The sequence below is a fragment of the Pelodiscus sinensis genome, chromosome 5, assembly GCF_052426305.1.
Source record: "Pelodiscus sinensis isolate ZL-2025 chromosome 5, ASM5242630v1, whole genome shotgun sequence".
NCBI lineage: Eukaryota > Metazoa > Chordata > Testudines > Trionychidae > Pelodiscus > Pelodiscus sinensis.
Window position 1 is genome coordinate 87,874,239 of NC_143056.1, and position 26,715 is coordinate 87,900,953.

General features: G+C 42.0%; 1 protein-coding gene across 6 annotated transcripts in view; it reads left to right on the plus strand.

Moving 5' to 3' along the window:
- The first annotated feature begins 10,764 nt into the window (after positions 1-10,764).
- Positions 10,765-26,715, plus strand: part of LOC102451127 (uncharacterized) — a 66,422-nt gene continuing 50,471 nt past the window's right edge. For 3 of the 6 annotated variants that reach the window (XM_075927681.2, XM_075927685.2, XM_075927684.2), the window contains exons 1-6: positions 10,770-10,963; positions 16,380-16,437; positions 18,834-18,977; positions 22,355-22,504; positions 25,082-25,204; positions 26,339-26,506. In XM_075927681.2, the coding sequence (XP_075783796.2) occupies positions 16,393-16,437; positions 18,834-18,977; positions 22,355-22,504; positions 25,082-25,204; positions 26,339-26,506 (630 nt within the window). In that variant the 5' untranslated portion in view covers positions 10,770-10,963; positions 16,380-16,392. Of the gene's footprint in view, positions 11,009-16,379; positions 16,438-16,639; positions 16,826-18,833; positions 18,978-22,354; positions 22,505-25,081; positions 25,205-26,338; positions 26,507-26,715 lie in introns of all 6 variants that reach the window. The other 3 variants (XM_089778573.1, XM_089778574.1, XM_075927683.2) reach the window with 3 other exon arrangements.

Here is a 26,715-nt window from a genome sequence, read left to right on the forward strand (position 1 = left end):
CTACCCACACCATTAGGAATGTGAAAAGTTAACTAGTAGCATCACCCTAAATGGGTAATGCTTAATGGTTCCGGTTAATGAGTAGGGGGCTGGAGCAGCTCTCCGGCTGCCCCAGGTTGCAAGCTGGCTCCCCAGAAGCACTCCCAGGGAGCCGGCTGCAGAGCCTGCAGTAAAACCTCCTTCACAGGAATAGAACTGGCAAAGCCTCCTCCCTAGGAGCTGCTCTATCCTATTTACTTCCAACCATTTTTCCAGTTTGTCTTGATCATTTAGAATTGTAATCCGATCCTCCAAAGCTGACAGCCCCGCTCCCGGGGAGGCTTATCTTAGATTTATACTGCAGAGCCTAACTGTACAGCTGCAAAGATTTTTAGTGGTTACATGGTTACCTTTTTAAATGAATTTTTACATCCGTACTCACAAGGGAAACTGAGTCAGTACTGTGTGTGTCCGTGGTACAGCTAGGAAGTGCTACAGCCCAGGATCTGCAGGGAGTGGGAAGACTGGTGGTTCAAGAAATGCTGGAGGCTAGAACACCTCTGAAAGCAGGGAAACTGAGGCCCAAAGAAAAGGCCCGTAGCCGAGGATGTGCTAGGAGTGGTGAATCACTGGTACAGCTAGGAAATAGCTGTGGGCAAGGACACCACTGGGAGCAGGGAAAAACTGTTGGGTGCAGTGAAACACTGATACTGCTAGGCTGAGTCTACATTGGCAAGATTTTGCGCAGAAGCGGCTGCATTTGCGCAAAATCTTGCCACCTGTCTACACTGGCCGCGAGTATTTGCGCAAGAACGCTGATGTTCTACTGTATGAAATCTGTGCTTTTTGCGCAAAATCTCTAACGCTCCTGCTCAGGGATAAGTGCTCTTGCACAAGTGTTCTTGCGTAAGAGGCCAGTGTAGACTGGTAACATCAATTTCTTGCGCAAGAAAGCCCGATGGCTAAAATGGCTATCGGAGCTTTCTTGCGCAAGAGAGCATCTACACTGGCATGGATGCTTTTGTGCAAAAGCAAATCTTTTGCACAAAGGCACATGCCAGTATAGACACTCTCTTGCGCAAATACTTTTAATGGAAAAACTTTTCCGTTAAAAGTATTTGCGCAAAATCATGCCAGTGTAGATGCAGCCTTAATGTCTGTGAGCTAGAAAAGAGAGTAGACTTCTCAGATGATCTCTCCCTTCCTCTCTACTCAGGGCAACAATAACACATGAAGAAGAAAGGAAGCAGCATTGGACTGGAAGAAGGATCTTGACCAAAAGAGATTCAGCCAGTACGATTGCTGAAACCTGTGGCGAGAGAGAGAGACAGTAGTTTTGAATTTACTTAGCTTGTTAACTTAGGCATTAGTTGCATTGTTTTTATTTCTTGTAACCAGTTCTGACTTTTATGCCTCATGACTTGTAATCACTTAAAATCTGTTTTTCTCTAACTAATACATTTTATTGTTTTATCTAAGCCACTGTGTTTGGATTGAAGTGTTTGAGAAACTCCATTAAGGATAACAGGATTTGTGCATGTTGTTTTCTATTAATAAAGGCGCAGACTTTGTATGAGTTTGGGTTGTCCAGGAGGGAGTGGGAAATAATTCATGGATGATAGGGGGAAAGCCCAGCTGGGGAAGGCAAGCCCCAGGCCTACCCCACCCCTTTTGCCTGAGGCTCCTCCTCCCCTTCCCCAGAGCAAAGTCCTGCCAGCCCCCAGCCCAATCTTTCCTGGCCACCTGCACCTGGCGGATAGGGAGCAGGGCTGCTGTGCCATGGTCCCACGCTGCAGCCCCAGCCTTCCCCACCAGTCAGGGAAACCAGGCTGCTGCATCATGTCTCCAGCCTTCCCTCAAGGAGGATCCAGCCTTTGGCAGCCAGGCATGTAGTCAGTTTTGGGAAGGCTATGCCTTCCCTTGCGTACAGTACCAGCTGCCCATTGAGGCAGTACAAGAGGTACATTTCTGGGGAAAATCTAGGACTGGGGGTTGCTGGTGTTGCTCCACAGAGTAATTGAAGAATGTCTGGCCATAGCAGTCGTACAGTACAGTACAGTACAGTACAGGCTGCCCCCCCCTTGCTATGCGATCAGCTCCGGGAATAGTGTCGCGAGTCGGGGGGCATTGTAACTCGAGCTCACATTTATGACAGGCATCGTACGCCTCGTAAATGTGGGGTCGAGGACGTAAGTCCGGGGATTTCGGCCCCTTCCGCACTTACGGAAAAGGTCTTAAGTGTGGGGGCTCATAAATCGGGCTGTTGTAAAGTGCGGGTCTCCTGTACAGTGCAGTACAGCACCTGCTTGTATTAATTAATCATCCCATCAATCACTCTCATACCCATTAAGGGAAGAAATCTTCTCTGTTGCTATTCTCCTTCTCTGTTCAGGTGGGGTAGTGGACTGCATAGAGGGATATATTTGAGGGGGCACCCCTACCCCCTACAGTTTGATCTCATCCCTGGTAGCTAGACTAGTTCTTCCTACTCTTGCATCTCTTTAGCTATCACAGGGCTATTTCTGTGGCATGGAGATGAGCCAAACTGCTGATGCTATTTATATTGACCTTTCCAAGGCATTTGATATTGTAGCTTATTCATCTCCTATAAAAAAGTAGCAGTGAATGATATAATTAACAAGCCACAACTTTTCTCCCTGCAGAGCACCCAGAATTGCTTTACTGGCAATAATTTAATTATTTAGAAAAACAATAAAATTCTGGTCAGTCTGCTATTATGTTCTATGCTGAAAGCGAGGAGTTGTGAATTGCACTATATCACTGTTTCTCAACCAGTGATATGAGTACCCTTAGGGGTACTCAAGAGAAGTCTGGGGGGTACGTTAACACAACTGAAATTTGGAGAAAACTGAATTTTTGTTTTAAGTTTTACAGCTTTTTTATTATTTTGTACTGTTTACACCCTAAAATGTCATCTCCCACCTGGCTACAATTAAGTTGTTTAAACAAATGTGTTGCAACGGTAGAAAAAAAATTGTGTGTCTGAAAACTGTAGTTGCTGAGGATACTTATAATTTTTAAGGGGCTACTTTATAAAAAAAAGGTTGAGAAACACTGCACTATACTACCTCGAATTATGATCTTGATGGATCTTTCAAATTAGTTGAGGTCAGACTGGATGTTTGCTTAGGTGGGAGACCTCCAAGAAAACATCAAGGTGCTGCAGGGAACAATGCTGAATAAACAAAATGTATGAAATTCGGGTTGGCAAATAGTTATAGAAAGGGAAGGCAAAAAAATAAATATAATAAACCATTGTCTGATTTTTATGTTACATTGGTCTAAATCCGGCCCTTAGCTAAACCTATAGGGCTCGTCTACACTGGCCCCTTTTCCGGAAGGGGCATGTTAATTTCAGAGATCGTAATAGGGAATTCCGCGGGGTATTTAAATATCCCCCGCGGCATTTAAATAAAAATGTCCGCCGCTTTTTTCCGGCTTTTAGAAAAGCCGGAAAAGAGCGTCTACACTGGCCCCGATCCTCCGGAAAAAGCGCCCTTTTCCGGAGGATCTTATTCCTACTAGGAATCCCCCGCGGAATTCCCTATTACGATCTCTGAAATTAACATGCCCCTTCCGGAAAAGGGGCCAGTGTAGACGTAGCCATACAGTCTCATGGACCTCCAAATAACAGATAATTTGACAAAAGTTTATATATATTAGACTTCAGTAAAAAACATTTCCATAAGGCAGTTGTATTTCTAGTGTACATGGCAGGAAAATGGCTCTTATTCAACTGTACACAACGAGAAAGCTGTTATGATTGGGTTAGAAAACTGACAATGAAATGCAAAGATTCTAATACAGGCAGTCCCCGGGTTACATACAAGCTAGGGACTGTAGGTTTGTTCTTAAGTTGAATTTGTATGTAAGTCGGAACTGGTACATATTGTAGGAGAAACTCTAGCCAAACATTTCTCCAGAGCTCAGTTTTATTCTCCCACACCTCACTTCCCTCAGTCCTTTATAATCAAGCTGAGGTGTCTTCTGAGAAAAGCTGCTCCGCATCTCCCTGGTCTGCTGGGGGGAAGCAGCTAGTGCGGGGTTGCCTCACCCTGTTTGTAAGTCGTATCCATGTAACCCGGGGACTGCCTGTAGTGCAGACATAAAGCTGCTGCAATTCACTATGGCTAGGTCTACACTAGACTTGGAAGGTCAGTTTAAGGTATGCAACTCCAGCTGAATACCTAGCTGAAGTTGGCTTAACTTAAGCCAAACCTTGGTGGCATCCACCCAGCTGGAGGCTGATGGGAGCTCCCGTCAGCTTCCCTTACTCCTCACAACTGTGAAGAGTACAGATACTGGCTGCAGCTGCCCTCAGCATTTGATTTATAGGTCTACACTAGATCTGCTAAATCGAATGCCAGAGGACCGACCTCTGAAGTGTCAATCTGTCGGTAAGAATAGACATGCCCTAAGAAAAGTCCTGGCTGGTTTCTTCTGAGTTATTTTTACTTATCAACATTTTCCTACTTTTCCAGGTAAAAGCAAAGGAACACAATCCATCATGGCAATAGAAAAATATCAATTTATCCAATCCTCTGGAGTAATGTCAGTACTGTATTAAACTTGTAAAAGAAGTTGGTCCATTAAAAGATTTTGCATCACCCACTATCTGTGTCTGATATCCTGGGATTGACATGGCTACAGCAACACTACACATATAAAACTAATAGATTAGATTACAGGGATATAAAAGAGCCTTGCTGCATTACCTGCAAGATGTTCTACTACATATTGCAAAGGTTTCAAAACAGGAATAGCAGAAATATGTTTTTCTTTCTTTCTTTTCAGGATACTAACATTGCATTTTGGAGTAGGTAGCAATCTTAAATATGTTTTAAGAGATTAGTGTGAGCACAAACTGAAGTAGTCTTCAAAAGTATATGACAGAGTGGAATGGGTATCATGCTAAGGAAAAAATAAGGAAAATATAGAAATAAAAATTAGTAGGATACAGAAGAGTCATTGTAAGTATTTTTGATATAAAGTGAATGAGTAATTCCCACTTTAAAAACCCCTATCTTAAAGTGCAGGTTGTAGTTTATTGCTGTATAATGTTCAAGTTTTCTTCTCTCCAAAACTTTTAGCCTTTGTTTTTATAAATCAAGGAACCATATTTAGAACTCCTTTACAGTTAGGACTGGTTGATTTTTTTTAACTGAAAAGATTTTTATCTTAAAATGGAGTTTCGTCACAAATATTTTTATTAATAAACTAATGGCTCTTTTTTGAAAAAAATTCCTATTGAAAATTAGACAGATTTTTTTTTTGAAATAGTGACCCGACTCTTACTTTTCTCAATTTTAACTTGGTTTCCTTTGGGAAAAGGGAAGGAAATATTAATATTAAAGTTAGAGAAAATGAGGGGGGAAAAGCCATAATCACCTTTCCACCTTTTCCTACTTGAAAAAATTGGTGGTGAAAAGTAAAAAGAAGTGAGGGAAAGTGGCAGGAAAAATTAATCTCCTTAAAATCTAATGAGCAACCCCAGACTCTCTCCTTTCCACTGGCAGTGTGAAAAAGGTCTACAAAATTAATATGAAAGAATTTTAAAACTTTCTATCTCTCTCATTTTTTTCACTTTCCAATCTAATTTTTTTTAAAAGGAAAAGAAATGGGAAAAGGTCAGTTTTGGGAAAAATAAAATATTAGGGGTAGATTTTTTAATGATGAATAAACTGACCAGATCTACTTAAGTTAGCTCTGTTGAATTGATATGAATGAAAGCAGAATTTGGCTCATGCTTTTTAAACTGGAAAAACAGAGAATCCATTCTACATTTGTGCCCTGTTTCTCATGAGCTGTCTGACCTTCTATAAAGCTAACTGACATACAAGCAAAGGCATGATCCTGATAGGACTTGCCTCTCCAGTTGCTTCTTTGTAGCTGTAGGCCCAGTCCTACAGTTGTTGTGTAACCAAAACTGATTCCACTGAGATCAATAGAGCTTTTGCAAGTAGAGAATTAGTCCCTTAATCATTCCCTGAGCCAACATACTAAACTTATGCAAACTGCACTACTCTACCACTTACATCTGTTTCCTAGCGTATTTACACGAGTCCAAATTCCACTGTTCTGCTATCATCAATCCAAAGTGACTCCACCAATGTAAATGGAAGTAGAATTTAGAATCACTGTGCAATTTCACTATAATTTTCACTATTGCAGGATTTGCTCTAAACATTTCCATGGGAATTGCACCTACTTACGTTAGGTCTGAATCTGTATGCAAAATGCAAAATATTGACCAGTAGCCTGAAAATCATAGACAAACAAGATTATTGTGTCTGAGAAGCAGAAAATATTTCTTCTTCATAGGCACTGTATTGTTTTCAAATCACAGTGTGGAATGCAGTTTATTAGCTGTAAGGCCATTATTCAACACATAATGTAACTGTGCAACTACTTTATTAAATTCACTCTGACTTAGGTGGCAAATAAAAAGCAAAAGAAGATTTCTAACTGTGCTGCAAAATATCCAATACAATTCTAAGATCTTATTCTGCAGTCTTGGCACACAGGAATAATCCTGTAAATTTCCTAGAACAACATCTTTTGACATAATTTTATATTCTTTACAATAATTACTATCAAGAAAAGCCCAGGTCTTGATCTGTTCTTACATCAGTTTTACACTGATGTAACTCCATTGATTTTGATGGCATTAATCCTGCTTTACATTGATGTAAGTAAAAGCCAAATTTAGTCCCCAGACTCCAAAGAAAACATCACTGCATGTAAACATAGTGTTTTAACATAAGGTGAAATGTATATTTTTGCAAGGAATCTTAAATCAAAGATGCTGCAGCTAGGCATGAATCTGATCCATGCAAAAGAACAAAAATAACAATAAAAGACATCAGAATATCAATCCAAGTGTACATATTAAGTATGATTTTCCTTGTCAAGCCAGACAGGAAGCTTGTTATAATTTTTACACAGTGAAGGATAAGTAGTCCTTGCATTGCAGATCTTTTATGCATTTAGAAACAAAGGCTGAAATCATTTTCATGTCATATTTCAGTGTTTGATAAAGTACATAATTTGGGGGTGGGCAATAATTTTTGGCACACAGGAAGGGGCGGTGCTACCCCACCCCCAGACCATAATTGGTCTGGGGGTGGTGAAGCCCCTTTGCCCCCCCTTCACACTAGGCACCCATGCCCTGGAAGAGGCTTAGCCAATCAGAGCCTGGGGGCAGGGGAGTATGTGAAGCCTCCTTCCGCCCTGCGAGGAGCGCGTGGCACTTTGATATGCTGCAGGCTACTCGCAGGGTGGGGGCAGAGTAGAAAAGGCTTTGGGCGCTCCCCTGCCCCCAGACCCTAATTGGCTTAGGGGCTGGGGAGCAGCAGGGCTTCCGCGGGCCAGATCCACCCGTGCCCACAGAGGCCCTTTTACCCACCCCTGATATAATCTATCAATATGTGGGATTGAAAAAATGGAACGGAGGCACAAGGTTCCAACCCATTCTCTCCTCCGCTTTCAGCAAACGTGTATTGTTGGAGAGTCATGTGTGGGAAAGAGGTAATGCCATGGCTTTTTCATATATTGATTTTTTTTTATTAGTGGCCACTGTTGGACAGGTTTCCCCCTGCTCCACTCATTGCATACGGAAATTACTCTATCTACCTACCTATTTATAGTGCCCTCAACATTGCACAGTAGTATCAGAACACTTAAATTTAATACATTCAAATTTTGAAAAAGTAAGGATATTTTTGTGTACTGTAGTAAAATATGTACATTATGTTTTGAATACCATTCAGTGGTGGCTCTAATTATAACATTTTTAGGAAACTGGTATCCAGAATTCATAATAGGAAGTTGACTACAGATGTTCAGAGAACAGTAAAATCAAACACAGTGGATTCTTAAAATAAATTGTGAGAATTTCTATTTTTATGTCACTTAAATCGAAGACAGAGAAACAATTGTATCTCAGTTTCTAAATATATAGACTATATTCTTTAGGGTATGTGAAGCCTCCTGAATGTCTACACTGTAGAGTTTTTCCAGAAAAAACGGCAGGTTTTCCAGAAAAAACTACACTTATGTCCATACTACATTGCGTTCTTTTGACAGAAAGTTGAAAAAATGTAGGTTTTTTCCCGACAGCAGTAAATCTCTTTCTACGAGGAAGAAGCCTTTTTCGGAAAGAGCTATTATGGAAAAAGGCATGTGCGGACGGGGAAGAGGGTTTTTTCCCGAAAGAAGAGGCCTCCAGAAAAAGCACAGGTGCCCTAGTGGCCACTCCATCCATAGTAATCACAATTTAAATGTGAGATAGCATCCAATCAATGTGGACTCTATCTTTTGAAAAAGCAGATTGCTTTTTCAATGCACTTTTGCTGTGTGAACGCTCTCTTTCTAAAGAAGATTTTCCGTAAGATCTCGTCTGGAAAAGCTTCTTCTGAAAGAAGCCTGCAGAAAGAAGCCAAATAAATCAGTCACTTGGAGCCCAATGCAGATTCCACAGCACAGCTGGCTCCCTGAGATTGGAGCCAGGAGCCAGGAGCCAGGGCTCTTCCTACATTTCAAAGGCAGAGGCACAGCAGTCAAGACCTGGTGCAAGCTGCTTCAGTCCCTGCTCATCCTGGGTTCCCAGCTGTGCCTCTGCCACTGTGGTGCCAGTGCTGAGTAGAATTGGCTTATAAACTGGCTCTCCCCAGCACCACCTCCTGCTCCCCCACTTGCTGTCTCTGACACAGAGGCAGCAAGGGTGGGGGGAAGTGATTAGTTGAGTAGTGACTTAACTACCCAATAAACCTATGTTTATGGGGTACAGTCCGTCCTCGCTATAAGTCCAAAGTACATTCCAAAAAACTTAGATTTATAGTGAAACAACTTAAAGCAGGAATTTTTTCCCACAGCTGACTTCCATTTGTGCAGATTGGGGTTGGGGGAGGGGGTTTGCACTATTTAAGAGCTGGGAATGGGTGGACTTATAATGCATCAGTTCTTACAAGCACTAACGACTTTAGCGTGAAACAGATGTATACCGGGACTACTTATAGAGACTAGTCAACTAGTCACTTACATCTCTAGTATGCCTAGACTTTAGTAAAGCATTTGATACAGTCTCACATGACCTTCTTATCAATAAATTAGGGAAATACAATGTAGATGGGGCTACTAGAAGGTGGGTGCATAACTAGTTGGATAACTGTTCTGGGTAATTATCAGTGGTTCATGCTGAAAGAGATTCTGCAGGGGATCAGTTTTGGGACTGGTTCTGTTCAATGTCTTCATCAAAGATTTGATGATGGCATAGAGAGTATGCTTATAAAGTTTGCAGATGATACCAAGGTGGGAGGGGTTGCAAGTGCTTAGGAGAACAGGGTTATAATTCTAAATGATCTGAATAAACTGGAGAAATGGTTTGAGGTAAATAGGATGAAGTTCAGTAAGGACAAATGCAAAATGTTCGTCTTCAGACTGACTTGATTAGTCTCATTTACACAAATACCCTCTTTTTTGTCTTCCTTATATAGACCCATGCTTCTGTAAACTCTACTCCATCTGATGAAGTGGATTTTACTCCCAAAAGCTTATGCCCTAATAAATCTATTAGTCTCTGAGGGTATGTGTAAACTACAGGATGAGGTCAAATTAAGATACGCAACTTCAGCTACAGTTGAAGTACCTTAACTTGACTTTTGGCGCTGTCCACACTGCAGGAAGTGGAAGGAAGAACATTCTCCCTTCAACTTCCTTTACTCCCGTGGAAGCAGGCCTACTGCCATCAACTGGAGTGTCCCACTCTGTTCAAATTAGCTGTTGTAACTAGACCGGCTAATTCAAACCCTGGAAGATTGACAGAGGCAGCTTTGATCTTCTCTGTAGTGTAGAGGTAAAGGTGTCTCAGGACTCCTGGCTGGTTTTTCAAATAGACTAACACAACTACCCTCTGAGATTTATATGCCAGTAGATGGCGCTTTTGCCTTACTTAAACTGTCCACTCTAAAGATATAGCATAAATGATCATTTAACATGTGAATGTTTCTCATAATGTTGTTTTTATGTGGTTTTTCCTTTTAGAGAGGTGATTTTTGTAATGTTTTTGTGCAGAAGTTCCTCCAGTAAAAGTTTGGCTGGGGGGGGGGGGGGTTATCTTAAAATAGCTAATCATATTTGCAATAAAATAATCTCTCTGGAAGAATAAATTTAAATCCAGCCAGGTGCTCTTCTTATGTAGTACAGTAAAATCGGACAACTGATCACTCCCGTTAAAGTCAATAGGAATGAAGTCAGCACCAGGCTCCTATGTCTATGTTTCTGTGAAAAAGATGTTTGGGTGGCTGAGCTAAGAGATCAGAAATCCACAGCGTTATGCTGATTGCACATGGGGAAGATGTCAGTTCAGTTACGAAATAAAAATATGGGTTTGAGACACAGAGCCCGCCTCTCTGGCGAGGGGGGAGTCTTTCGGTTGTTATCTCTCTCTGATGGGGAAACTGAGGCACAGAAAGTGGAACACACACTTGCTGCGGGCGACACAGTGAGCCGTGAGCAAAGTTGAGGCTCGTGTCTGCCAAGGAGGAAGGGGCCGGGCCAGGCCGGGCCGTGCTTTGGAGATGAAGTCCCGGGTGCCCAGCTCCCCCCCAAGACAGGGCACTCCCCCTCCCCCTCGCCCCTTGACAGCTCCCTCCGCCCCGCAGCTTCCCTCCCTCGCGTTCGCGGGGCCCTCCCCGACCCTAGGGGGCGAGGATTCGAGGGGGGCGGGGACGTGTCGCTATTGGCTGCGCTCTGGGAGGGGACGCGGTGACGTAGCCCGGTCGTGGTGCTGCTGACGCCGGGATGGTGCCGACTTGTCCCCGTGGTGCCAGGGCCGGGCCGAAGAGGAGGAGCCGGAACCTCCGCTGCTGCAGCCGCCCCCCCCGCCCCTAGGGCCCGGCCACCCTCGCGGCCCGGCCCGGCCCGGCCCGGCCCTGGTCCGGTCCCCCTCCGGCGCGGCCCGCAGGTGAGCGGGGCCCGGTTCTCCCCCCCCTTGCGGCGCGGCCCGCAGGTGAGCGGCTCCGGATCCCGCCCCGGCCTGGCGTAGCTGCGGCGGGGGAGGGGAGGTGACCCCTCGGTCGGGGCTTGTCCTGGCCTGGCTCGTTGTCTGCAGCCAGGGCCCGTCCGCGCCGGGCAGCCCGCCGCCCCCAAGGGCACAACGAGTGGGCGGGCGGGCGGCAGCACTCGGCCTGGTAACTCGGGACACGCTTGTCGCGTTGCTCTGTGGTGCTCGGGCAAGGTCACTGGCCGGTGCTGGGACAAGCGACTTCAGTACGGCCTGGCCTAGGTTCACATCGGCTTTGAGAGATACCCCTTCCTCCCCCGGGCACGGCCATGTACCCTGGAAACCCAGCTGGGGAGAGGGTGGCACTGTAATGCGCCTACTGCCTGGGACAGGTTATGGGCTTACGCTAGAGCTACAGTGATCTCCCTGGACTGTGGAGTAGTTATGATTGAGTAGGAAATATTTATGAGATGTGTAATTTGAACCCATCACCCCTTGATTTCTGGGGCATGCCTAGTGTAGCATAGGAAAAGGAAGTATTTGGGTATATTGAGGGAAGGGAGACAGCAAGTGGAATTTCTCTTAGATTAAAATCTAAATAAATCATAAACCTGCATACCTGGGGAGAATCTCTGAACCTGGCCAGTAATGGCTTAAATTGCAGAATTTGGACTTAATTCAAGTCTTTGCTAGTTTTTATTTGTTAATGACATAAAAAGAAAGCAGAGAAAAAATTATTTCCAGTAGAAAGAGGTGGAACTAAAGAAGGATTTATAGATGGGTGGAGACAGTTGATTCACAGATTATAGAGTTCAAAGTGGAGTGGTGCCCATTTGAGGATTTTGAGCTCTCATATCATGCACATATTCCAGAACTATAATTAAGGCTACATCTTTGTCATGGAAAAACTTAAATGGGAAGCTAGGGTGAAAATGGGAGAAGTTAGAAAAATGTATTTCTATTCACATGCAGTAATATCCACTCAGTATGTTTCTAGTATAATTTAAAGAGACGCTTCAGGATTGTCAGGGGTTTAAAGGAAAATAAATAATTTAGGCACTACACATCCATCTGATTTCACCGTGGCTTTACAATTTTATTATTTTTAAAAAAATATATTTTTCCCTGCTGGTTTGTGAAAATCCAGTATGGACAATGAAAATGGAGTTACTAAACTGGAGAAATAAAACTCACTACTGACCACTCTAAACTTCTTACTATAAGTGGAAAGTGTTCTATTTTTTCAGTTACATTAATTTAGGGTGTACCTGCAATTTATAATAGGCTTAAAATCAAATGTGTATGTGTAGTCTAATAGGACCAGTTTGAATAATTATCTTCCCTGTTTTCACGTAGTAAGCTTACATGTTCTTTCTGCCTTATAATCCTTCTTTCACAACAATAAAAGTTATGCAAAACTATCAAAAGTAACTTTTGAATAAAACATCACTATTTCTCTTTGTAAATCTTTGTTCTGTGACCAAAAACTCTTTCTTAGCTTAAGGTTGAAATTTCATTCTGAAATCCTATTTATATATTAAAGACAGTTTTATAGTGTTTAATACAGTATGTAGATTTCTTAGAACTTCTGCCTTCCCATGACCATTCTCATTAAGGACAAAAGCAATTTGGCATTTAAGATTAAATCTTGACTTACAAATAACGTATGTTGGATAACGTACACACTGCGTAACTTTCCATTACCTTAGCGTATTTAAGGATGAAGCTCCAGCTGTATGGAGATATCCTGTGTTTCTAGTTCTCTACCGTCTCAGATACATCTGATTAATGCTCCATATGTGTTTCATGTAGGAAATATTTGAGTAACCCAGGGGTCCCTAATGCCCCAGAGTACTGCCTCTTCCCATCATTGCTCCCTCTCTCATAGTAACCATCCCCTGAGCATGTGGCATTTGGAATCATGGGGGGAAGGAAGGAGGGACAGGGGCTGATGCCATTTGGCAGCAATGGTCATGCTCCCTCCTGCTCCTCACGGGGGTGGGGTGCCATGGGGTGGAGAGAGCAGGGTATTGGTGGGAAGGGCAAGGCTTTGGGACTGTTAACATGGAGCTACCCCGCCATCTATGAACCATCTGTGAGAAGTGCTATGCTGTATTGCGCAATCGCTCCAGCTGGGACTGACCTACAGGCCAGGAGTTTGAGACCCCTGGGCTCTGTCTACACTTGCGCAAGACCATCTTGTGCAGGGGTTCTTGTGCAAGAAAATGTCCACAGTAGCATGTGTGAGCTACGCTTTTGCACAAGAGCGCCCATGGCAGTATGGACGCTCTCTTGTGCAAGAAAGCTCTGATGGCTATTTTAGCCATAGGGCTTTCTTGCGCAAGAAATCCCTGCTGAGCGTCCACACTGCTCTTGCGCAAGAGCTCATGCTATGGCAGTGAACAGATAAGCTATTAAAATGTGTATTTGCACATTTAAGTATAAATTTACACAAGTATAAATTTTTTTTAATTAAACATTTATTAGTGTCTTACAAATTCCACCACTGCACATAGGGTGCTACTGTGCCCTGTCTCATGAATGGGGAGAGATCATCTATTAATGTAATAGAAAGGAGTGTCACCTGTATGCCAGCATTTTTTACCATCCTTATTCTTAAGGGCTACGTCTTCTCTGGCATGATTTTCCAGAAATGCTTTTAACGGAAAAGTTTTCCGTTAAAAGCATTTTCGGAAAAGCGCGTCTAGATTGGCAGGACGCTTTTCCGGAAAAGCACTTTTCCGGAAAAGCGTCCGTGGCCAATCTAGACGCGCTTTTCCGCCAAAAAGCCTCGATCGTCATTTTCGCGATCGGGGCTTTTTGCGGAAAACACTACTGTGCTGTCTACACTGGCCCTTTTCCAGAACAGTTTTCCGGAAAAAGACTTTTGCCTGAACGGGAGCAGCATAGTATTTCCGGAAAAGCACTGATGATTTTACATTAGCTCGTCAGTGCTTTTCCGGAAATTCAAGCGGCCAGTGTAGACAGCTGGCAAGTTTTTCTGGAAAAGCAGCTGATTTTCCAGAATAACTTGCCAGTGTAGACGCAGCCAAGGAGCAGAGCCAGAGATAAGCATATAATTACTTGACAGTCCCTTGAGGTCAATTAACTGTCTATTCACATTCATATAAAGCTATTTCTGTAAATTATATTTAGGATTGGGATGGTTTTACAAATATGAGTGACACTATATATATGTGAATAGTGTCACTCGTGAGTGTAAAATTGGGATCCTCATTAGCAATTGTTCCTTTCTGCTCCTTCCTCCTATAGTGTATGCTACAGTAATCACTCAATCATAGTCATACTTCTGCCATAGCTCAGTGGAGAACAACATGATATCTCAAAGGCTTTATTGATGCAAAGGAGCTCTTTAATATCTTCCCAAGATATGTTATGGTTTGTATGGGCTTTCACCAGTCTCCTATAGTGGAGAAGAGGCATTCGTGGAATAATGGAAAGTAGTGCGTGGTGCAAGATGTCATCAAAGCAGAGTGCTTGAGGTGAGAAGATAAGAACTGAGATGCTGTACTGGAGGTTTGAAAATGAGTTTGAAGAGTTTGGAATTGATATAGAAAGATAGGAAATCAGAACTTTTATAACTTGAGGAATGGTTACTAAGGCCATTGGATAATTATCTTGCCTAGCAGACAGGCCTGTGGTAGTTAAAATCACATTTGAAGAATACACACATGGTAAACTAAATTGAGCTCTAATTTAACTACTGTAATTTGAAAGGAGAAGGGATTGAGTTGTGTGTGCCATAATTTGATTCCAAAGGGTTCAGTTCTTACAAACTAGATGCTTATGCTCCTAAACGGAATTTCTTCTGGCAGCTGTGCTGCCCAACTTGTTTCAGAACACTTTCCTTTCTTGAAAGCTCCTTTGTTAAGATCCCTAATATAAATAATGTGTCAAAAATATTGCTCAGGGTATCCAGGGGGGTGTTGTATGTAGCGAACTAAACACGTTGCATTAGCTAATGCTTTTGGGTTCTAAAGCATTTACAAATTTAAAAAATGTACACAGTCCCAAGCTACACTAAATGATCCAGATTCTGCCCTCATTATACCCTTTCCTGTTACTTGGAATGCATGGGTGGTGTTGAGGGCAAAATTGACCCAAATGGATGAATGAAGGAGAGTTTTAAAAAAAAGTAATATCTACATTCCCTTTCCTCTGTGAGTCCCAGGTTTTTAAAACCAGGAGAGACTCTAATGATTCTTGTATAACACTGTGATCCTAGCTTCTAGCTCAGCATTGGTAAATATTCAGCTGTAATAACCATCTGTGCTCTCATTCATTTCCTTTCAGATAAAGTATGTGCCAGTATTTTTAATAAACTGTTCTGCTGATGCAGAAGCACAGCTGCCTTGCTGTGGTTTGAAATTGTTGCTTGTGGGGATGGGTGACTGGACAAAGATGCAGGTTGGCCTCTCGTTTCAACTTGAAGACTGGCTAATGTCAGAAGTACAGCAGGATGTATGGTAGTATTCTGAATGCATGCCATCTCAAACCAACTATGAGACTTTTGTACAGGCCTCTCTTGAAGAGTTAACTAAATTTTCTGTCAGCTGAGCCAGATGTTCTTAGTTCATACATTTACATTTGAGCTGCCTGTACTGTGAGATTAGCCCAAAAGCTGCATGGCATCAAGTTGGCTACTAAATTTGATAATTGCTTATATTTAGGTGTCAAGTCCTTTGAAAACTTATATTTGGATCTGAACCAGAGAGGTGCGAGCACTTGCATTTCCTAGTCTGTGCCCTTATCAAGTTTTAGGCTCTTTGGTATATGAGTGAGAGATGCTCAGCTGTTGTACAGTGTGATATGCCATAGTATGTTTATTTTTGTGAACAACAATCTGTTAATTTTGTAGAAATATGCTCTGGCATAATCTTTGTCATACTTAAGAGGCAAGTACAGCTTGTGCCTAAGGACAGGGTATATGTTAACAAACTGAGTACATTCTGTACTTCTTATTTGTAGTTGGAAGAACTTGTGCCAAAAACTACTTTAAGGTACTTACATTTTTAAGATTATAGTTCCAAATATTTTAGGAAATTATACTGACAAAGTCAGCATTGGTACTTTACTGCTTCCCAGCCTGCAGAAGTAACATATTGTACAAAAAAATTAAACGGGACTTTGTTGATAATCAATAGCAACTCATAAAGTGACTCGGGCATCAAAAGTTTCAGCAAATGCAGAGAGATACTGTTTAAAAAAAACAATATCAAATTAGCTTGAATTACCTTGAACTGAAAGGCCTGGAGAAAAAAACATTACCAGAAAACATACTTTTTATGAATATAGTTTTCTAGGTGGCACTAATGTTCGTAGCAATATAATTGTATTTCCTCATTCTTTCTCACAGTCATCTTGAAACTATGTGGAAATGGGGCACAGGAGATGATGCGTCCCCTAACAAAGCAGTAAGTGTTACAAGTGGTTATGGAGTTTTTTTGTTTGTTTTTTTTTGAGTGCTGACTTTTTTAAAAAACTTATACATTTTGAAAAATTTCAATTCAAGATGTGGTAATAAGTATTTGCTGTTTTGTAAGGATTGTTTAACCTGCATAACCTGTTCTTCTAAGATAGTTTCAAAAGTCATAAAACTTCATGCTTCCTTTCCAGTTAGCTTGAATCTTCCGAGTCTAGCTGCAGCTATACTGATCACCTTCAACCTGTTTGTCTTGAGTTAAGAAAAGATCAACAGAAGCCATGTAAACATTAGATCATTCCCTATTTTATGAGCTGACACTTGGCTGTATACATCATTAATTACATTAGCAGCAGCGGAGGACCTCAAGAATTAAAATGGTACTGAGAATTTAAACATCAGTATTAGCTTTAATATGCAGACTCTCAAGGCTTTGAATAATTTTGACATTTTCCAGATTATTATATTTAATTGCATGAATCTTATAGCTTGTAATTGGAGGAATTTGTCTATTTTCTGCTGAAAGCCCTGCCATGTATACTATCTAAAATTAATTTAACTGAATGTTACTTATTCATCTCTTCATAATGAGTAAAAGTCTTTGTATACCATTTTCCATCTCTCTACAAAAGGAATGTTTCTAAAAGCAACACAAGCAAAGAAACTAATGCTATAATTTGTGTCACCTCATTTTTGGGGATTTTTTGTGGTGAGAAAGAGAAATTGCCAGTTCTCCCCTTATTTTTTTTTAAGTTGATTGTTTTAAAATCATTGGGTGGTATAGATTTCTTGGATATTTTCAAGAACTCTCCCTTAAGCCTTGCCCTGACTTCCACAGCCTAGACTTCTGCTGTCATGCCTTTATTTGGAAATTGATCACACTTCTATTGAGGTTGCTCTAATTTTTCAAAAGCGACGAGGAGTCCTGTGGCACCTTATAGACTAACTCAGGCATGTCCAAAGTCCGGCCCGCGGGCCAATTGCGGCCCGTGTTCCGGTTTAATACGGCCCCACAGGTAATTTGGCAATATCTATCTTTTATGGCCCCGAACGAATCCATATGTATTGAGATGAATACACTGTAAAATCTCAGTTAATGTCAGTTGGTCTAAATCAGTTATAAATATATTTGGACACAACATGTATACTTGGTGTTATGTTCCTGTTCATATTTTTTGAACTTAAAAGTTGACAGACAACCTTTATTACCAATAATATGTAATGTACTTTACAATGTTCCTGACATGTATTTCAGCTTCCTGGATTTTTTTTTCATCTGGCCTTCAGATATGAAAGGCAGAGTGATTTAACACCTGTTTAGATTTGTCATCCATGTGACGAAATGAAAAGTATGCCGTTTGCAATAAACTTTGCATAAAATAATTAATTTGCATTTAATTTTAATGGTTCAAAGAATGTCAGGCAAAATGGTCGGCCCTCACGCATGTTCACTTCATCAAATCTGGCCCTCTTTGAAAAAAGTTTGGACACCCCTGGACTAACTGAAATGTAGGAGCATAAGCTTTCGTGGGCAAAGACCCACTTCGTCAGATGCATGTAGTGGAAATTTCCAGAGACAGGAATAAATATGCAGGCCAGGATCAGGCTGGAGATGATGAGGTGGATCCAATCAAGGAGGATGAGGCCCACTTCTAGCAGCTGATCTGGAGGTGTGAATTCCAAGAGAGCAGAAGCTGCTTTTGTAGTTAGCTAGCCATTCACAGTCTTTGTTTAATCCAGAGTTGATTGTGTCAAACTTAAAGATGAACTGTAGCTCAGCAGTTTCTCTTTGAAGTCTGGTCCTGAAGTTTTTTTGCTGCAGGATGGCTACTTTTAGATCTGCAGTTGTGTGTCCAGGAAGATTGAAGTGCTCGTCGCTTTTGCAGATTCAGACTAACACGGCTACCCCTCTGATACTCTAATTTTTCAGTGGAATTGACTAGAAATGAGAGAAATGTGTTGTTTATGGTAGTACCTACAATGTGCTAGCTGCTTTCCAGACATTTAGGGACAGTGCTCTGTAGTGTTCAGATTGTAAAGACAGCCATGCATACAGAGAGGGGAAAAACAAATAGGGATTGCTTTATCATGTCAGTTTATATCAGTATAGTGTTCCCATTGTATTGTAATGTAGTTTGCACCGAAGAGACCAATCTGTGCTAGAGATTTCAGTTATCAAAGTTTCATTTCAGTGCCTCTTTTGTTGAGCATATTTGACAAATTATCCTGAATCTGTCTAGACAGTATGGTTCAGTTTTAAAAAGGGGGAAATACTACACTGTGCCTAAATTTAATTGGGTTGGTTGAAAAGCAGATGACTGTGATTTATGCACAGCCACCATTGTGTGCACCATTTTGTCTGTTCAAAAGTATGCTTAATGTCTGTAGGTTCATGGCTCGCAAGATGCAGCAAACATGTCGGTGGCTGATTTGACTGAACAGCTGACACGAACTGAACAGCTGGTAACACAGCTTAAAGAACTTATCAGAGAGAAGGATAATGAACTTCGGAATAGAGATCAGCAGTTAAAGGTACTGTGTACATACATAAATGTGACTGTTCAGGTACAGATGAAAATGAATCGCTGTCATGTTTTCTGGGGCAAATAAGCTGTTTTTCCTAAAAACAGGTGTACGAGTCAGTTATGTCAGTCTTAGGGATTAAGGAAGCAGTGCAGATGCATGGGGACACATTACAACTTCCTGTCAATTTACCTTGTGTTGCTGGAATTATAACCAGCTTTGGGTATTACACAGGCAGGGAATGGTCCCTAAGAAATAATAGATGTTCTTGATAAATGTGGGGAACAAGTATCATTTGTAAATTAAAGGTTTTGCAAAGCTGTACAGGGTTGGTTTTTTCCCCCATCCTTTTATGCTAGTATTTGTCCACATTATTGTTTGACATTTAGGGTACGTCTAGACTACATGCCTCTGTCGCCAGAGGCATGTAGATTAGGCTACCAGACATAGGAAAATGAAGCGGCGATTTAAATAATCGCCGCTTCATTTAAATTTACATGGCTGCCTCCTGGGATGAGGTTTACCTGGGTGGTCGACAAATACCTTTGATGTCGACACCCGTGCGTCCAGACTATCGCGCTGAGCCGACAAACAGCTGATCAGCAGCCATGTAAATTTAAATGAAGCGGCGATTTATGACTTTCGTGGACCCTAGGCACTTTTGCCTTCGTGGGCCCCTTCCTCCATAAAAAAAATTATTAAAAATTATTTTTGATATAACTTTAAATACTTCAACATTTTTTTTCTGTTTTAGGCAAAATTTAATAGATTTTCGTGGGCCCTAAAAGTCTCATTTTTTTCTGATGTGAGAAAAAAATTAAAACATTTTCTTCGACCCTAAAAGTTCATTTTTTTTCTTCTGATTTTAAAAGAAATTAAAACATTTTTGTGGGCCCCTAAAAGTATTGTGGGCCCTAGGCACTTTGCCTACTGTGCCTAATGGATAAGACGGCTCTGTGCACAGCACGCCACAGATATGGCCAGACCAGAGACTTCCGATTTATACAGGTGCAACCTATATTGCATATCATCCTTGATTTTTGCCCATAAGTAAATGCTCTATTGAATTTGAGGGGGTTTTATCATTGATTTCTTCTGTTAGAGATCATATTTGTAGAAAGTTCTTGAAAGCTGTGTTTTTACCCTTCTTTTTTAATGGGACATTTTCATTTTAATCTAAAAATAAGTTAGTATATGGCCTTTACATAGAACAAAGATTTTTTAAACCAAACCAAATTATTTTTAATTAAACATTCTACTACAGTGTTGTGACTCTAAGGGTACGTATAGACTACATGGCTCTGTCGACGGAGCCATGTAGATGAGTTTACTAGACATAGGAAAATGAAGTGGCGATTTAAATAATTGCCTCTTCATTTACATCAAAATGGCCGCCACGCTGTGCCAATCAGCTGTTTGGCGGCATAGTGCAGTAGTCTGGATGCGCTGCGGTTGACAAGGGAAGCCTTTGTTGACCGCTCCGGTAAATCTCATTTCACGAGGCATAACAGAGCAGTTGACAAGGGCTTCCCTTGTCGACTGCGACGCGTCCAGACTACCGTGCTGTGCCGCCAAACAGCTGATCAGCACACGCGGCTGCCATTTTGTTGTAAATGAAGCGGCGATTATTTAAATTGCCGCTTCATTTTGCTATGTCTAGTAAACTCATCTACATTTCTCCGTCGATGGAGCCTTGTAGTCCAGACATACCGTAAATGTGGCTGACCACAGATGCAAATAAGTGACCAGCATGCATAATATTAGTGTCAGGATGGATAAAAGCCAAGAAAGACACAAACTGGATGGGGTTATTTTTGTTCTGTGCTTATGTGGTGGTGGACCTTGGCCAAGCACAGGACAGGAATTAGTGAAGACATTGTTTTAAAGATAGAGACACAATATATAGGAAAAAGTGGAACCTTATCTGGGAATATTTTGAAGAAATTTGTTGCCTGTGTAAAATAGAAAAAACATGTCCAGTGTATGAAGTCGATGCAACACCTAGTTGCAAGAATGAAACATCATAAGGAAAACTGCTTATTGGGAGAAAATGATGTATACTGGGGTGAGTAACCTTTTTTGGGTTGGGGGCCACTGGCCCACAGGGGGCCGCACACAAGTGAAGGGGGAAAAAAAAAGCCCAAAACATGGCCCCTGACTGAGAAGGAAAAAGACACTCCCCGCATTCTTCTCACACACCAGAGCCTATGGGCCTCAGCCTAGTAGATTGTGTGCGTTCCAGCCTTACAGTGGGGTAACGGGGGATATGGGGAGCTGGAGCACCAGCACTGGCTTCTCAATGCTGGGGGTGGCACTGAGCTTTGCAGGGCCGCATCTAGCCCCCGGGCCTGAAATTCCCCTTCACTGATGTAGATGAAGATGTGGATTTGGCTGAGTGGATCAACTGGTTAAAAACTTAAAAAATTCACTTAGCAATGCATCATGCTTCAAGACTCTCTCTTATGCCTTTTAGTATAAGTGTTTGACAAGTAAATTCCCAACCTGTTCACTGTGTTGGATGTTGCACGAAAAAAAGTTTATTTTAGTTAATCCTAATGGCTTGTTTAATTAGTTGACTAGGTTTAGAATCAATCACTAAAGTATACAATACAGAAGGCTGCAGTAAGAGAACTCTAGAGTTGCTAGTTGCCACTAAGTGTCATTTTCTTATTTTAAATTACATCATACATGCCCTTAGTTTGGAACATCATGGCCACAGACCATAATGGTGCTGCCATTTTACCTCAGCATAACTCAGTTTTTCCAAGGGAACCCCATTCTATATACTTGTTTTCTCAAAAAACAAAACTGCCAGTGAGTTCAGTGGGGCTTATTCCGAAATTAAGTACACTCTAAGCATAGCCTGTCTTAGTTTTTTTGGTAACTTGATTTAAATCAATGATTTTTTTTATTTATATCAGACCACCGTGATTAGTGTAATATTTAGTTTGTTATAGAGTAAGTGGAGCACCTCATCCCAGTTACATTGTCCCAGCTGAGTAAAAAGCTGAGACAGTGTAACTGCTGAGTTACCTGCCTTACAAAAATAGGTCCTGTAGGTGTTCATAGTGGGGCATCTGAAAACTAAGGCAATACAACTCACTATTTACATTGGAAAGCTTAGGGCTTGAAGTAGTATTACTAACAAACGAAAGGGAAATTTCTTTAGCATATAATTTTTAGTGTGATGCTGCCTCGTAAGTTTCAGTATCTGTGAGTATTGTTGTAGCTCAGTGAAGATACTCTGTAGTAATGAAAGAAATGTTATCAGGGTGCTTTACAGGTTCAGAGTTTCTGGGATTGAAGCTAAAGTGTCCTTGTAGAGATAGGAGTTCTTGGTAACTGTTTTATATCAATGATTATTTATAATTTATATACATTGGTAGGAAGAAAAAGAAGCTTCTGAAGCCAAGCTTTCCAAAGTAAAGCTTCAAAACAAAGCCAAGGTGACATCGCTAACCTCACAACTAGAAGAACTTAAGAAGAAATTATCAGGATCAGAAGAGCAAGACAAAAAAGCAGAGCAAAAAAAGAGAGTGAGTTTGCACTTCAGTTTTGAAAGTTAGACTTTAGTTTACTACGGTTCCAGGATCTGCTTTTAAAATCCAGGATCTGAGATTACCTGTTTGGGTCAAATTAAGATGGGGTGTGTGTGTATGTGTGTGCGCATGCGTGTTTCCATATCTTGTATATTCATCCACCCATCTACTTTTTTATATCTTTTTTTACAAAAGTTAAGAAATATTTCCATGGGCATTCCATTCCAACTGGAATGGCCACAATTTATTTTTAATAAATTGCTTTGGATGTTTGCAACTCACATTTTTCTGCATCCTGCTAACTCAGGAGAACTAGAAAGTAGTTATTTTCTTAAAGTTTCCTTTTCAAAAGTGAAGGGGACTAGTCAGTTTTTATTATCAAAGGCCAAATGTGAAAAATATATAGCTGACAAATTAAATTAATAAGACTATTTCATTTCATTATATGAAGTTTTACCATAAACATGGGTTTAAAAATGTTTTAAAAATACACCAGGGGGCTGCCCTCCCTGCTTGCTATGCTTGCCAACCCCTCTTTCACTGGCCTCTTTAACACCAGAGAGCCTGTTAATCTTGCACTGAGCCCGGCTGTGCTGTTCATTGCCCCAAGTCACTCATGCCCTTCTCCACGCCCGCCCCACCAAACCCCTGGATAGACCCCTCTATCCAAACCCTCTTGCCCATCTTGCTCACTCGAGCCCTTCACTCGCCAGCCAGCCCCCCCACCCCACACCCTTTTAACTCCTGCCCGATCTGCCAATAAAATAGTTTGCTTGTGTGCAGAGTTCAGAGTCTCTACTTGCAGATAGCACAGGGAACGGCTATGCTCTGCAGACTCGTGGGCTTTGTGTGTAACCTAAAACCAAACACAATCAGTAAAACAGGGCCCAACTCCAATGAATCCCCTTTGTTCTGGGTGTTCCTGGGCACCCAGCTCACTAGTGAAGAGCAGAGGCTGGGTTACATGCGAGCGGCCAGGTAGGCCGAGAATTCCCCGCTCTCTGTGCCCAGTTACTGCCCATCTTTGCATGGTGCCAGCACTCCAGATATGCCCTTCCAGCTGGCAAGCAAGTCTCCACCGCAGGACTGGGACATGCTCTGTGCAGACATGGCACAATGGGGAGGCATGGAACCATGAGGGAGCCCTCAGCTTTACGCGCCCACACCCTATTGAGAACCAGATTTGGATCACGCAGGAAGAGAGCCCAGTGGGATAATCCCAGAACTCCATGGCCCACAGTCCATCCCCATCCTTCGCTAAACTCTTCCCCTCCACACTCCCACATTGCTTGTTCCCTGCCTCCATTCCTATGTCCCCCTCACCTCACCATCCATCTCCACATACACCTTATTCCCCTTCCTTTCTCCCTACACACACCGTACCCTCCCACTAATTCGTCAAGCTGAGTCTCTTCCCAACCCCAGCCCCTTACCACTGGGTGGGCCCCACACAGGCAGTGTCCGTGCTCTCGATCTCCTGCAGGATCCGCTCATGCTCAGGAAGGCTCTTTGCCATCTTAGGTGGGAGGGAACTAGGCAGTGTGACTGCCACAGGATGCGCTGGAGAGGCAGTACTGCAGCCATTACTAGGGACTGGGTCCCTGTGCTTCTCGCTCCCACCCCGAAAGCTGCAGTGTGGGGTCCCACTGAGGCAGCCAGGAAATGATGCTAATGCCAAGCCCACCCACTCCGCAGCAGGCTGCCAAGAGAGGTGCATGCCATGAGCTGAAAGAACGCAGGGTTATTGAGAAGGGAGGAACTGAAGGGGAGAGCAGGAATTCAGGAGGAATGAACAGAGGCTGCAGGAGAACTGGGAAAGGAAAGAGGGGACAGAGAGGGGCATAAGGGAAGGAGAGAGGAGGCCACGTGGCTGAGGGCAGAAGTGGGTGGCAGGACAGAGCGACATGATGTCACTGTGTTGACCCACAAGAAAACTTATATATAGAGAGAGGTAAGTATTTCTAAAACAGCACATTGGTAAAATTGTATATATGCAACTTATAAAAGAGTTGTATTAATCCGTTATAGATTTTTTCTGTTTTAGAAAACTATGCTTAGATTGGATATAACTTCCAAGGGCTAATAGATTTTATGCATGTCTGCCAGCCAGAGTATGCTTTGGAAAGTTAATAGTTAACCTACTAATATAATTATGATCTGTGAAGATTACTGGTCCTTGTTTGTAAAGCATATAATTAAGTTTTCAGATTTGTAGATGCATGTTTTGTGATTGTAAATAGTAACTTATGTGTAGAAATTAGTTATCTAGCACTGTTTTTTTACAGAATCCCAGGTAGTAATGTTTCGCTTCAGAATAGTTTAAATATACTTTCACAAGAACCCTTTTGCCCCTTCTTTCAACTTCCCTTTCCTGTTCTGTTCTTTCTTGGGTGTGAGGGTTGTGCTTGCCAGAAGATATGTATGGACTTACTGTTTGTACAGGATATAATGCAGGTCCATCCAGCAACTGTGGTCAGTCTCATAAGTAGGTTGACAGTTTTTCTACTAGTATAGTCTGAATTAGTTGAGTTGTGAAATCTTTTGTTTGGCTAAAATCTCCCTATTTGTATATAGGTATCTAGAGATGGTGAACAGGAAAATGCTGCAGCTAACCGTGGGAAATTATTAGTACTTAGAAGGAAGGTTGAAGAACTAGAATTCCAGAACACACAAAAAAATGAAGAACTACAAAAAAAGGTGGGATTTTATGTGATGTTAACAAGATGATTTCTTCTACTCAGTGCAGAATTATTTTTAGAGACAGAAAATATGTATTGTGAAAACGGTTTATAGAGATATCAGTACAGACTAAATGCCAGAACTTGGAATTTTTGTCATTCTTTTTATTGGTGAGGAATCCAGCTTTAAATTTGTTTTTGCTATAATTACAAATAATTGGTGTTGGGTACATGGTAAATAGGGATAATGCTAGCTTGCCTACTCTCCAGTGTTGGCTCAAAAGGCTGCCTTGACTTCACTTTTCTTTTCCGCCTGTTACTTTTTGGTAACAATTGGAATAAATGTAAACAAGTGATGGCATTCCCTAAGCTGTAGCTGTGTTGTACAGCCTCAGCTGTGAACATTTCTGCTGGCTATGGAGAACTGCAGGAATGCTGTTTGTGCAGAAATTGCATGGATAATAGGGCTAATACCAGGCTCCATTGTACTCAAAATTGATCTTGTCAGAAACTTGACTTTCATGTAGGAATGTTACATGTCGTATAATTGAATAGTTGTGTAACCACATAAAATATTGTTGATTACATGACTTTTCAGTAGTCCCAGGGGTGAGGCCGGTAGGCAGTGTGCTCTGGCCCCACTCTATAGCAGAGCCAGCAGCGCAGAGTGCCATGTGGGAGCTGGTCTCTGAGGGGAGCCAGTTTAAAACCAGCTCCCCCTTCCCCCACCCCTGAACTGGCTGCCTGCCACCTTGTGCTGCTGCCTCTGATACAGTTGTTTCCAGCCAATAGGAGCAGAGAATTGGACTGGGGGCAGCAGATCACTAGCGTCTCCCTCCAGAGCAGAGATTCACACGGATGTTGCGTGCCTGAGGGTCCTGGTAGGGTGGGCCGCAGGACGGATCTGGTGGCTTGGCCGGCTAGAGGCAGCCTGCAAGATGTCTCTTGCCTACCTCTGGTGTAGTCAATAGGATTAACTGATAAATCTAAGCCTATCTGTTAATTGTTTATTCAGATATATGCTAGCATCCCTACTTTCATGGTCTCAGGAACCTGGAAGAGGTAGCAGGTGGAGTGGTAATGCAATCCCTTCTTAACCCTATGTGAGTGATAGAAATATAACTTACAAGTATAGCCATATCTTCATTTCTAGATTGCCGAATTGGAAGCCCAGCGTCAGCGAGGAACTGAAATGGATGTCATGCTTGCAGAGAAGGAAAAGAAACTCGCTGAAAAAGAAGCCTACATCATTGATTTGCAGTTAGCATGTGATTCAAGCAATGTTAGGAAAGAAACACTTGCCCCTAGTGAAGAATTGAAGGTACACCTTTAGTATATGTTGGTGAATGGTGGCTCAAATGGCAAATCTGTGTAGACCTATACACAGACCAATACGTAAGAGTCAAAGGATTCTGCTCCATTACACTAGGGAACATACCCGTATGTCTTGCACCATTGCTCATATGAAGAAAAGTCCTATTCTGATAAATTCCAGTTAAGCTGATGAATTTTTATTTGTTCATAATTTTT